The sequence below is a fragment of the Chanos chanos genome, chromosome 4, assembly GCF_902362185.1.
Source record: "Chanos chanos chromosome 4, fChaCha1.1, whole genome shotgun sequence".
NCBI classification, from domain to species: Eukaryota; Metazoa; Chordata; class Actinopteri; order Gonorynchiformes; family Chanidae; genus Chanos; species Chanos chanos.
Genome location: NC_044498.1, coordinates 46,451,036 through 46,462,963, shown reverse-complemented (window position 1 = coordinate 46,462,963; position 11,928 = coordinate 46,451,036). Strand labels below are relative to the sequence as shown.

Below are 11,928 nucleotides of genomic sequence, written 5' to 3'. Positions count from 1 at the left end.
CTACTTGTTGTGTTACTTGTTTTGTTTCTGTTCTAAGTCACGCTTTGTATTTCTGTATCAATGGGTCTAATTACTCTGTTATACAGAATGATAGCATTAGAACCACTATGTCAAAGAAAAATTTTCATTGAAGTTGTTTTTGTAACACAGGTCACTTTGTACATACATTTTGCTTTCCACCACATAGCCTTTCATCAGTACTGTGCAATGTACAGCTGGGTTCTATATATGACATTCACAGTCCAAGAGGCTACCCTGCACACAGAGGGCTGAAGAGGGGACAGTTTGCACAGGTCTTTTTGGATACAAGCTCTGGAATTTTAATACAAACAACAGTAGGGTACAGGTATTTTAAGAGTAACTGAATAAAACTAACAACTCACTTCTATACACTGCATTTAAACATACTGAGTGGATTACACTTCTATAGAACTGACAGTTTACTTTAGAGTTCCACCAGGACATAAAGTCAACACTTTGAGAGGCTAGACAGAGTCTAGGACATTTTTACTGGAGACAAACATCAGTGTGTTAAAATAATAGGCACACTGGGCTTTTCACTTGTCAAGATGTGCCAGTGTTCAAGTTCACTGGAACAAGGGACAGGCTTGATAAAGAGAGTAAGCACGTAGCTCTACTGAGGCTTTCTCGAGACGTGTGGCCTAGGTAACCTAGCAACTCCCAACACCCAGGGAGTTTTAAGCAAATTCTTTTTGATAGCCTCTTACAACACAGTGTCTGGGTAGTTTTCAGTTAATGTTGGTTTCAGTGACAGATGCAACTTAAAATTAGTACAAAATTGCTAAAATGGATAATAAGGATATAACTCCCGTTACAGTGCCTGATACACCAGTTTAAAATACACTAGTGCTTCGTGCCACAATCAACGTACACGTTATTAGAAAATAAATAAATAAATAAATTACTAAAGCACGCGTCGGCGAATCCACCTAACAAACCCCTGGGACGCGTCACAATGGATGACTTGAACAGGTGTTGAGAAAATATTCTCAAACTCTAATAAACGTTCAGGGAAAAATGATCGACTCAAGTTGTTCGATATGCTTTATTCTGGGTGACCGTGTCTTCACTGATTAGTCACAGCACCTAGGAAACGGTCACGCTCCCTAGACAGGTGTCTTTTACCAGAGCCCCAGTTTACCCAACACACAGGGCCATAGTACAGCGCCTAGGACTATGGCAAGAAAAATTCGCGTCACGAAGTCAAAGAGCATTCCTTGCGAGGATAACAAAACAACGAAAAAGGTAAGAGATTAAAAGATAGGCCTATAAGCAAGCTAACTGCAAAGATATTTTCACCTAAAAGTGAAGGAATTTCGGAAAATTTATATTTATGACAAAATATATGCTGGTTAATGTAGGAAAGCTGAAACCAGTGAAAATATGAAATGACTCGAATGTGACATCACACCGCCCAAAAAGTGGAAGCTTATGAAAGAGCTCTACACCGCTGTGTTACCTTGCTACAGATCCGTAGCATGTGCTTGTGTCATTAACCCACATCTGTATCAGTCACTCAAGAATTGACACAATCAGGTTTGACCTTATTTTATCTATCAGACGGATTTCTATTTGTTTCCATAGAACTGTGAGAAAGTGGATCCGTCTGACAGAGGCGGCTGGTGGAAAAACACTATAAAAGTAGGTGATGTTTTCAAATCAAGTCTTGTCAAAATGTTTTTACATCAATTCTAGAAGATGGGCCTAAAGACTGTATTTTAATCAAGCTCACCTGTGCTCTTATCTCTCTGACTCCTACAAAGCTTGCTAATTGCGCTCTTGCTCTAGACAAGAGAAAACTATAGAGATTTTCAAGATCAAATATGTGTGATTCAAAATATCGATCGCTTCCCCTCTTTTAGGATACCCCTATCCCTGGAACTTACCACATTCGAGACTTTATCGAAGAGGCAGGCCTCAACCCTATCCACAGGACATATTGTTTTCGAGCTTTAGGTCGTAATGCCCCTTTACAACATTCACGTAAGGGGGATATGCTGCTCCCAGGAGCTTACTCCTTCACTGATTCCACTCAAAAAGCTCTCCAGCACCAGGCGTACTACTCCTTCAAAAACTGCCCTAGACCCGACAACTACACTCTGGGCGTTCGGGACAAGGTGGGTCATGGATTAGTTAGCGCGCTGCCGGCTTCTAAACTATATTACTATGATATGTAGCACTGCCGATAAAGAGGTCCATGCTGGCTCTCTAATAAGTCTGTCGGTCTGGATCACACCATATATCTGCACCAATAAAGGAAAGGAATAGCTGATGCATGGTTGAAATGAATTGTTCTTCTGGTATTATTAGTTCTCTTGAGCGGATCCGGAAAGTGGCCCCATTTAGCATAGTACCCCTAGAACTAGGAGTTAGAATATCCTAGTTTAAATGCTGTAGGTTGAATCGCGGGAAATTGTCCGACCGTCTTAATAACGTTTTGCCATTTCTTGCAGGATATCGACCTCTCGCCATGTCATTACGATGTAACCGAGAAGCCAGTGCCCAAACTACCCTGCAAGTGCGAAGCTTGACTATGACCTTCTGTGATACCTTTCAGACTGTCGGCTGATACAATATATTGACAATCAACATCCTCTTTAACTATATTCAGTTCTCTGAATGATCTTTAGTGGGTTTGTTAATTCCTCTATCTTCTTCCTTGTCACCTGTCTTTCTAATTTCATCCCCCTCCCCCCCCCCTTCTCTCTGTCTGTGCTTTTCTCCGTTTCCACAACTTCTTCTCTTATGGCAATCATCCTACTCCTCCTTTTGCAGACACATGACGTTCCGTTCAGCCGTGCAGCGGTTCAGCTTTCCTCCGGTGAGTATTCGGTTTCAAATGAAATTTTCAGCACGAAACAAGTCAGTATCTTTCAACTAACTTCTGAAAGCTTAATGCAGTAGGGATTGTATGAGGTAATCTCTCACATCTTAATATATAAATTGCTAATTGACACATCATCCACACTGGTCATGCTTGCACGCATGCTATTGCGTCCTTGTGTCCCCAGAGGGTTTCTATCATAGACGGATATTTGAACCTTGCTGGTAGGCCTTGCTTGTGCTGACAGAGGAGTAGAGGTGTTAAGCCATTCGTTGGGTTTTGTCAAGGTGAACGTTGAGGTTTTGTTTAATTTTAATGCCGCGGCGTCCGGGGGGGTAGGACAGGCGTTCTGTCAAAGGTTAAAGAGCTAAAGTACCATTTGTTGATGGTTTTGGTGACAGCTCAAACAGCTGAATACTTAATCACATGCTGGTTTAACATGATGTCATTTGAAAACAGACTAAAGATAGTTCGTTGCATTTCTCATGTGGAGAGCCTGTTCCGTTGTCACCAGACCCTCCCTGTCATTTCAGAATCCTAAATTAGTCTGCTGCTAGAAAATATTAGGAATATATGATTTGTGTTTCTAAAATAGCCCTTGTGGCTATTATACAGAAACATGCCTAGCCACAAATAGATATGCATTACTAATTGCACATAATTATTATGTACGTTGAAACATAACCTCAGCTTTGCACCCCAGAGATCTGGACACTGTCCGAATATCCTTACCATTAGTGGAAGCTCTTGGTGGCCTCGGATTTTCTGTGGTAGTGGAAACGAGGCCAGTAGACCACAGCCAAGGGCTCAGTTAACATCTGCGGCATGGGGCAAATATCCACCCCCAACCACGGGGAATGTCAGACTTGCATCAAGCAGAGTGTATTGGCAGAGCCGGCTGCCGGAAATGGTGATTACAGAGAGGGAGGGTGAGAGAAAAGCAGTCCCTTGTGTTCTCTTGAAAAAGCTCCTGTGAAATAAATCTGCATTAACACCTCTGACATGGTTCAGCTCCCCACAGACCACAGGTCAGTCCAAACAGATCAATTAACCTGCCAGTGGAATCAAATGGCCCGTAATGATAGAGGACAGCTTCTCCAGTCCACTGTAGTGTGATGTAGTGCTAGACTGTGTGAACAGGCTGTACTCTCTTTCTTAATCTCTCTCTCTCTCTCCTGTGAAGTAGGAAAGAAATGTGTTGCCTATTATGTCATTGTGTCTCCCTGTATACAGCTGTAGGTTAGGTCTTGATTGCACTTGAAATTGTGATTCATTGTCAAATATGCAAAACACTAGGGCTCCCAAGTGACACACCTATTTAAGGCTTGTTTCCACCTGTTGAGGTTGCATCGAGTATCTCCAGTTGAAGGTTGAAAGACTAATTGTTCCGAATGTGACCTGCACATCCAAAAATACCCAAACACCCAGGACTAGCAGTGAAATGTATTGTGAAAAACTTAACCATTTAATCATTGTATGTTATTCTGATAAAACTGTTAGCATGTTTTGTTTTTTTCCTCTCTCTTTGTTTCTCATATTCATTTAGAGGGAAGGCCCTGCTCCTGGACAGTACAACTTGAAAGACAGCTCATCCAAAAGCATCACTTCCTGTTTTAAGTCCGCCGTGCCTCGTTTTTACAATGTGCAGTCTGTGAGTTTCTGACGCTCTGTCCTTAACTACTCTGTCTTGGCTCAGTGGCCCAGATGCCAAGAGTAACTCCTTCTGCTGGCCTCTGACTTTAAATTTTAATCAGTGAACCCTAACACAGTCTCAGACTGTAAACATAACATATGTAGGGGAATTTTTAATCGATGAAACGCATATGAAATCCCCCATTCAGATCCATATGCAACATCTGTAGTATACGTATAAGAAAGCTATGTTCATCAGCCTTTAATTTTGAGGACCAAAAACTTTGCGAGATATCCGTAACTCCTATTTTGCAGCATCATTTCAACAAATTCAAGTTGGATGGCCTTTTTTTTTTCCCCCCCAGAATTTTCGGGTTTGAATTGGTTTTTTTTCTCTCTCTCTCTCTCTCTCTCTCTTCGACAGAGGACTCCGGGTCCGGGCATGTATGAGCCGTGGCTGAAGAGTTACTACCTCGACACCGAGGTCGAACTGAACCGCACCTACGGCCTCCTCTTCCGCAACTATTTCTAAACCGCTCTCCGATAAGACGGGCATCATTCCGCATCGGCGCTCTGCGATACAACTTCCTCGCTCGGTGTTCAGCTCAAGACTGCGAGAAGGAAAAGACACGTTAACGAGGCTTTTGAAATTTCACATCTAATTACAAAGCCTCAAACATTTCGGTTCTCGTCTTTGTGTCATCCACTCACCTAAATATACACAAGTATACATGTAAGCACACCTGCATATGTCAGTCAGAACATATCAACTACACAATTCAGCTTGACTTTAGTAAAGAAAGACCTTGTTAAGGTGTTATTTCTCAGGCCATAAAATGATTTCTCTGTGTGTTAAGCTTACATATGGGGAATATCCTATGTCCTTGTTTACTGGTTTATTGTGGTTGGTCGCAGTCTGCCTGCAATGTGTCAAAAACCATCCAAGCTATGGCATGCTGTTAAAGCAGTTTAGCTGTCTATAATACGCAGGGCTTTGTGTTGGGCCCCGTGACCTCCTAACTCATTCAGTGGTGAACAAAGCAGTCAGACAATGGGACAGCTGTTTTCACCACCCCTCTCCCCGCAACAGACTAAATAAACCAGCGAGCAAAAACAGGTGGGAGGCGGGGGCGGGGGGGGCTGTGGACGTTCTGCTGACACGCGTGGTATCCTGAACACCGGGGGTCGTTTTGTGCGTTTGCGGTCCAAGGGCTAGATAAAGATTTCAACAGAAGTTAGAAAAAGTGGTTTCATTTCCTTCAGAAGGGGTTCTGTGTCATATATACGTGTTTCAGTTGTAATTCCACATCGTTTCCTTTCGGGGTGTGGACGAGACCGTCGGTTTAGACACGGTGTTGCTTTGGAGCGCATCGAAAGGAACGCCGTCCGTTTTATATATATATATATATATATATATAAAAAAAGGAGTGCATTTGTGACCTTATCACATGACTTTGGGTAGTGTTTATCATGCTGTTCGCGCACAATCCTAATTCCGACCCAAAACAGCAATTTAAAATGCCAAACTTAATCTCTAGTGCGTGTTATAGCAAATGAGCTGACTACATAGTGCGATTAAGCTTAACAACTCAAGAGCCGATATACAAATGGAACACACACACACACATACACACACCACTTAATCTTTGGAACAGTTTAAGATGATTTTAAAGACATTTCAGTTTCAGAGACTGAACAATTTTGCAGCGTTTCCCAGCGCTTTACATACATGTAGTGTGAATATTTGACTAGTATTATTTTTTTTTTATTATTATTATTGGTTTAGCAATAGGAATACTGTCTTATTGAATAATGTTTTAATTATCTTTAGTTTGTGAGTACATTTAATGGTTCCTTCAATTACAAAATGGAGATAACGTCACCCGTTTCATGGCTCCCTGTACATGGAGGTAATCGTTTTAGAAGCAGTTGTAATATAGCTGTGATGACTAATGATCCAAGTGAAGACTTGTTATTATCATTCTAGTTACATCATATTTACGAACGTGTATCCATTCATGTTAATCCAAATACAACAAGAGAAACTAAACAAAGGAAGTAACACTGTAGTAGTCCAGTATACATCATGAAACTAAAGCTAGTTTAAGCGGAAGCTTAATAAAAAAAAAAAAAAAGTTGTGCATACAGGCATTCTGAACACCTAGAGTCTCTATGAATCTGATCTGTTTACAGCAGTAAATTTTCAAAATGAATTTGCTAAATAATATCAGTAATCTCTGTTGTAAGAGAAGATGACACCAGGCAGCGTAATACTAAAGAACTGGTCTGACACTGACTTCCCGGTCATTTCACTTTGCCCTATTTAAGCGTGTTTTTCTCACAAGCTCTGTACAACAAGGACCTCATGATCTCAGCATATACCAGGCCATGACCACTCACCACCACTGACTCTCTGTCTGATAATGTGTGTGTCAAAAGAGCTTAACATTTCTGCCCTTGAGCACCAACACTTTCATAGGCTACAAAGAGATTATGTTAACCCAGGTGAAATTATTATGCTGACCCAGGTTAAACTCCCCATCCAAAACAGCCAATTCAAAAACTCTGGTTGTCAGAGAGACAAATCACCTAAACTGGATTTTGCCTGCCATAAAAAAAGGAAAAAAAAAGGGTGTACTGAATGTTCGTTGTCCCGGGGGGAATGTAATAATGGAAGACAGTGGTGTTGAAGACTGTGAGGGGTGAAAACGGGGGGGGAAAAAAAAAAGACACAGGGAATCTAAATGTAAATGCACAAATCCTCTGGGGCCTAAGAGAGTTGAAGCAGCCAGATTTTATGGATGGGATTAAATGACTTGTTTTCCAAAAAAGCATCCTGCACTGAGACAAACAAGACACAATCCAGTCAAGATTATGCCGCCGTGGACACGAATTGCAAAACCGTTGTGTCAGGGAAACATGGTGGCACAAATATGCTGGCATATACACACTACGCACGGTTGACCTCTACTGCACTTTAGAATTAAATAACACGACTGAAACTCATGGCTTCAGACACGTGGCAAAACATAGAAGATTAGATCAAAAATAAATATATTTTTACAGCATCATAATAAGGATAAACCTCCTGGAAATGCAAAAGCAGCGTAATCCCATGTTTTGTTTTGCTGTATCGCTAACAGGAGTGTCAGGTGGGCATCTTTTTTAACATGTTTAATAAAACTTTATTGAGGAGGAGAGTCAGGGAGCTTTTATAGTAAACTAATAGTACAGACCTGAAATAATGGTGGAATGAGAAGAGATTGATGTCTGTGAAGGGCCATGTTTGGTTCGTCTGGTCTGAGCAGAAACACTGGGTTTGTGTGGTGTGTACAGTGACAAGGTAAAGGTGACAAATGCTATCCCGTTTTTGGGCTTTCAGCTGTTAGGGAAAGGGTGACAGAGGTTTGGTGAGCCACTAAGAACGACTCTTCTTACTCAACGTCTGTCCAAATAACTTGACAGTCATTGAGCCAAGAATTATCAATGACATTAACAATTTTGTAGACAATGTAATCAGCAATGTTATTATTTGAGAAGAGAACCGCCCAATCCAGCTTTTTGACTCTGTTGAGTCGCTGCTTAAGATAACTGTCATAACATGCTTCTCAAATTTTATGGAGAACTAATGTCAAAGGGGTGTAAGAGGGTGAGTACTTTCCTGTTTGTGAACTTCTTGTTCTGGCTGATCCAAGACGCATCAGACCAACTCCCAACCTAGGTCTCCTGCCACTTTCTGTTTTTTTTTTTTTCCCTTTTGTGTCTATAAGAGTCATTCCCCTTGTCTTCAGAAAGACAAAAATATCCCATGAGCCGCTGGACAGACTGTCTGCGTTACCTGTAATCCAGCCTGAACACCTGGACTCCTCAACCCTTGCAAGTTGTCCACCTGTCGGTAACCAGACCCCAGCCCAGGGCGGTCCACGTCACAGTGACTCAGACCCAGAACAGGAAGATCCCACAGAGTGGTGATGGGCTGAGGACTGGCTCTAACAGAAGACTAATGGGGGAGAAGGCAGAGGCTATGCAGGGTAACACACTCAGTTGAGGCACAAACACATGCGAAACATGCACACGCAAACACACGCGCGCACCCTCAACCGCGTTTTCTTGCCCGAGGTCACTCAACTGTGAGATCAACTGAACTGTAATTAAATGAGTGACTAATTGACAAACGTATGAGGAATGAACTAAGATGGCTGCATCAGAGGAACACGAAAGGTTTGCAGTCACATTTTCTTCATTCTCTTTCTCTCTCTCTGTCTCTTTCTCTCTCCTTCTTGCTCTCTCTCTCTCTCTCTCTCTCTCTCTATGTGTCTCTTATCCTGTGGCTTCTTCTGTCATATTCTCGCTCACACTTTCTTTCTTTCGCTTCAGCACAAAGGCTTCATTGCATCCGAACGCGGCGTTAAGACACTACAGTACAGTACAGTGCTGAGGGTTTGCGGACGCTCGCAGGCCGCGCGCGGGCACTGAGCGGCTCTGCCCGTCCGGACCCTCGTCGGCTGACCGTGCCAGGCTCCGCGGCAGGAGCGGTGGCCACTCGTTAATCTGTCTCTCTTTCCCCAGCGCTGTCACGACCTCCCCTGAACCGCACCATCCATCACCCTGCATAGCCTCTGCCTTCTCCCCCATTAGTCTTCTGTTAGAGCCACTCCTCAACCCATCACTACTGACAGCACGCTGGGCTGGGCTGGGTGCCTGGCAGTGGTCCGACAAATAAAAAGAGATAAGTTACAGGAAAGACGAGAGAGTGGGATGTGGATACGCAGAGAAAGAGTGATAGAAACCGGCAAAGGAGAGAGAAAAGAGAGAGAGAGACATGGGTGAGGGAAGAATAAGGGCAGGATGAGAGCAGTGAACAGGTAGAAGAAAATGAGATGAAGAGATGGCATGAGAGAAAATATGTAAAGAGGAGAGAGGAAAAGACTGCAAAAAAAAAAAAAGAAGACCATTTCCATTTTTGTCACTGTACTGTTCTCTCTAGTACAGCTCTTAAGGCCAAGCACAGATTTTGATATGTTTCACGCTCTGCCTTTGAGAAGATTAAAATCCTCTTTTGCTTTAAGAAACCCACTTACACTACTTACATAACGGAGCTTCAGCATTTGGTGTGTGACACACACACACACACACAAACACACAAACACACACACACACACACACACACACACACACAGAGTTCTTAAATGTACTGGCCTTCTCTTCTGACATTTAACAGATACAACTACAGCACAAAAGTCAACAGTCAGCATTGATAGTGTATTGACAAAGCTCTGTGTTGATCCCACTCCACTGGTCTACCAGTCTCCCCAGTTACTCCAAACAGGGATGGGTGCTAGGCAACTGCTGCAGCCCTTGAGAGAGGAGACAGGGTTTCCAGTTTCCCAACAGCATTGGAAACATTATGTAAGAAATCAACTACCATCACAGCATGGTGGTTCGGCCGCAATGTGGAATAATTACGAGACCAAACAAACAGCAGAGGCAGGGGATTTCTGAATCATTCTTTATGGAACAAATTGTGAACAGTTTAGAACAGTGTCTTTTAAAACCAGAATAGTTTAAAAAGTCAGTTAAAAAATCGGAACAGTTTCATTTCAAACCGGTACAGTCAGTTTCAAACCGGCACAGTGGAACACTTTAAATATAGATGATCTCAGTGTGTGTTGGCGTATGTGCGTGCGTGTGTGTGCGTGTGTGTGTGTGTGTGTTTTTCTCACTGAGTTTAATACTCATTGGCTTTCCTGTCAAGACATTGTTACTGCATATGAGAGAATGAGAAATGGGTTGACACATGAGAAACGGAGGCTGACTTACTGTGTTTTTTGCTGGTGTTTCTAACGTTCACAACTGTACTTTTATCAGTTTGTATCAAAGGGACATTGACTTGGGCCTGTGTTTGTCAACTACAACGTACAGATACTAAAGGGACGTACGTATGCATAGAGATGAAAAAGAAATGTTCTCATACACAGATCATTATAAGAGAGACCCAACTACACTCAACAAGCCTGTTTGTGTGTGTGTGTGTGTGTCTGTGTGTACGTTTGTCACAGTGTGGGTATTTAGGGATGAAACATTCTCGCGTGTCTCTCAGGTGAGGGTGAGTCAGTTGTTCATAGCTCTCGGGGGATGATGGTGAAAGGCCTTATGGGACAACTGGCCTCCAGTTCTAGGGCGGTGAGGAAACAGTCTGGCGCTTGACTGCTTCCCCTGCTCTGTAGCGCCTCCCCCAGGCCGCTCCAAGCCTCATGGGCCGTGCTGTGAGACTGCACGGCGTCCCGTAAAACCTTCTCACCCAGGGCCACCCGCCCAGTCCGCACCAGCAGCTTCCCCTGAGAGAGAGAGAGAGAGAGAGAGAGAGAGAGAGAGAGAGGGAACGACTGTTAGCATTAGCACGTGAGCCATCCTGACGTTACATGTGGTAATACAAGTCAAGGCAGAGTGTCTGTAATAAAAAAAATGACTTATGTTTGAATAAGAAATGAATACATATGACTTAAAAATGACGCATCATCATAAATGGGGAGGGGGTAGTTTTATTGACTTATGTAACTACTCAAAAAGAAAATATGCAGTTTTTCTGTCGTTTTTGTCAAAACTCTTGTCATCTGATGTCCTTAATGAAAGAAGCAGGTCTGCAGGTGCTTGCAGACGTCTGGGTGGACGCCTGTTGTTGTTGACTGTATCCTGCCGTGTGGGTGTGTGTATGTGTGCACGTGTGTGTGCGCACGTTTGAGTGTGAATTTATATCAAATAGGACAGAGGTCAGGTTTCTGTGACACCACAAAACACAAGATAACTGAACCACAGGCATCTCTCTCTCTCTCACTCTCTCTCTCTGTTTCTCTCTCCCTCTCTCTCTCTTTCTATCTTTGTCTGTATTTGTCTCAGGAGGATTACTTGACTTGTCTGAAGTCAGACAGACGTGACTTGTTCTACAGGCTCTGTTCACGAGCTTCAGATTAATTGGACAGAAACCCAGTGAGGCTCCGTCACTGTTTACACCAAGGCTGATTTTCTCTCTCTTTCTCTGTTTTTTTTCTATCTCAACATATTGCTGTTTGTTTTATATTTTCCCCTGCATTTTTTTTTTTAGCGCTCTCCCATTCACGCCTCTCCTTTCTCCTCTCTGCTTTTCTGCCTGCTCACTTTCTCCATCTCCTCTCTCTCCCTCTCTCTCTCTCTCTCTCTCTTTCTCTTTCAGTGAGTGAAGACACTCCCTGCTGTGCTGGATTTACTGCTGTCACATTCATGGGCTATAGAGCAAAGGAGGTGCAGAGGAGGAGGTGACATTTCTCTGGGTGTGTGTGTGTGTGTGTGTGTGTGTGTGTGAGTAAGGTACCGGTGTCCTTATTTCCCCTTACTCTGGATGCTGCTTTGTGATATATTCTATGTAATTACACTATCCCCCTGTCTGCATGGCCCCACTAAAGTAGAGTTATGAG

General features: G+C 43.0%; 2 protein-coding genes across 2 annotated transcripts in view; one reads left to right on the top strand and one right to left on the bottom strand.

Moving 5' to 3' along the window:
• Nucleotides 1-1,197: 1,197 nt before the first annotated feature.
• On the top strand, nt 1,198-5,009 carry stpg4 (sperm-tail PG-rich repeat containing 4). The gene is made up of 7 exons (XM_030772380.1): nt 1,198-1,266; nt 1,606-1,662; nt 1,884-2,138; nt 2,475-2,539; nt 2,797-2,842; nt 4,392-4,496; nt 4,902-5,009. The coding sequence occupies exons 1-7, from the start codon at nt 1,198-1,200 to the stop codon at nt 5,007-5,009; spliced, it is 705 nt and encodes a 234-aa protein (XP_030628240.1).
• Nucleotides 5,010-9,972: 4,963 nt separating this feature from the next.
• ttc7a (tetratricopeptide repeat domain 7A) overlaps nt 9,973-11,928 on the bottom strand; it is a 27,529-nt gene continuing 25,573 nt past the window's right edge. The window contains exon 20 of the mRNA XM_030771141.1: nt 9,973-10,815. Within this exon, the coding sequence (XP_030627001.1) occupies nt 10,597-10,815 (219 nt within the window). The 3' untranslated portion in view covers nt 9,973-10,596. The remainder of the gene's footprint in view (nt 10,816-11,928) is intronic.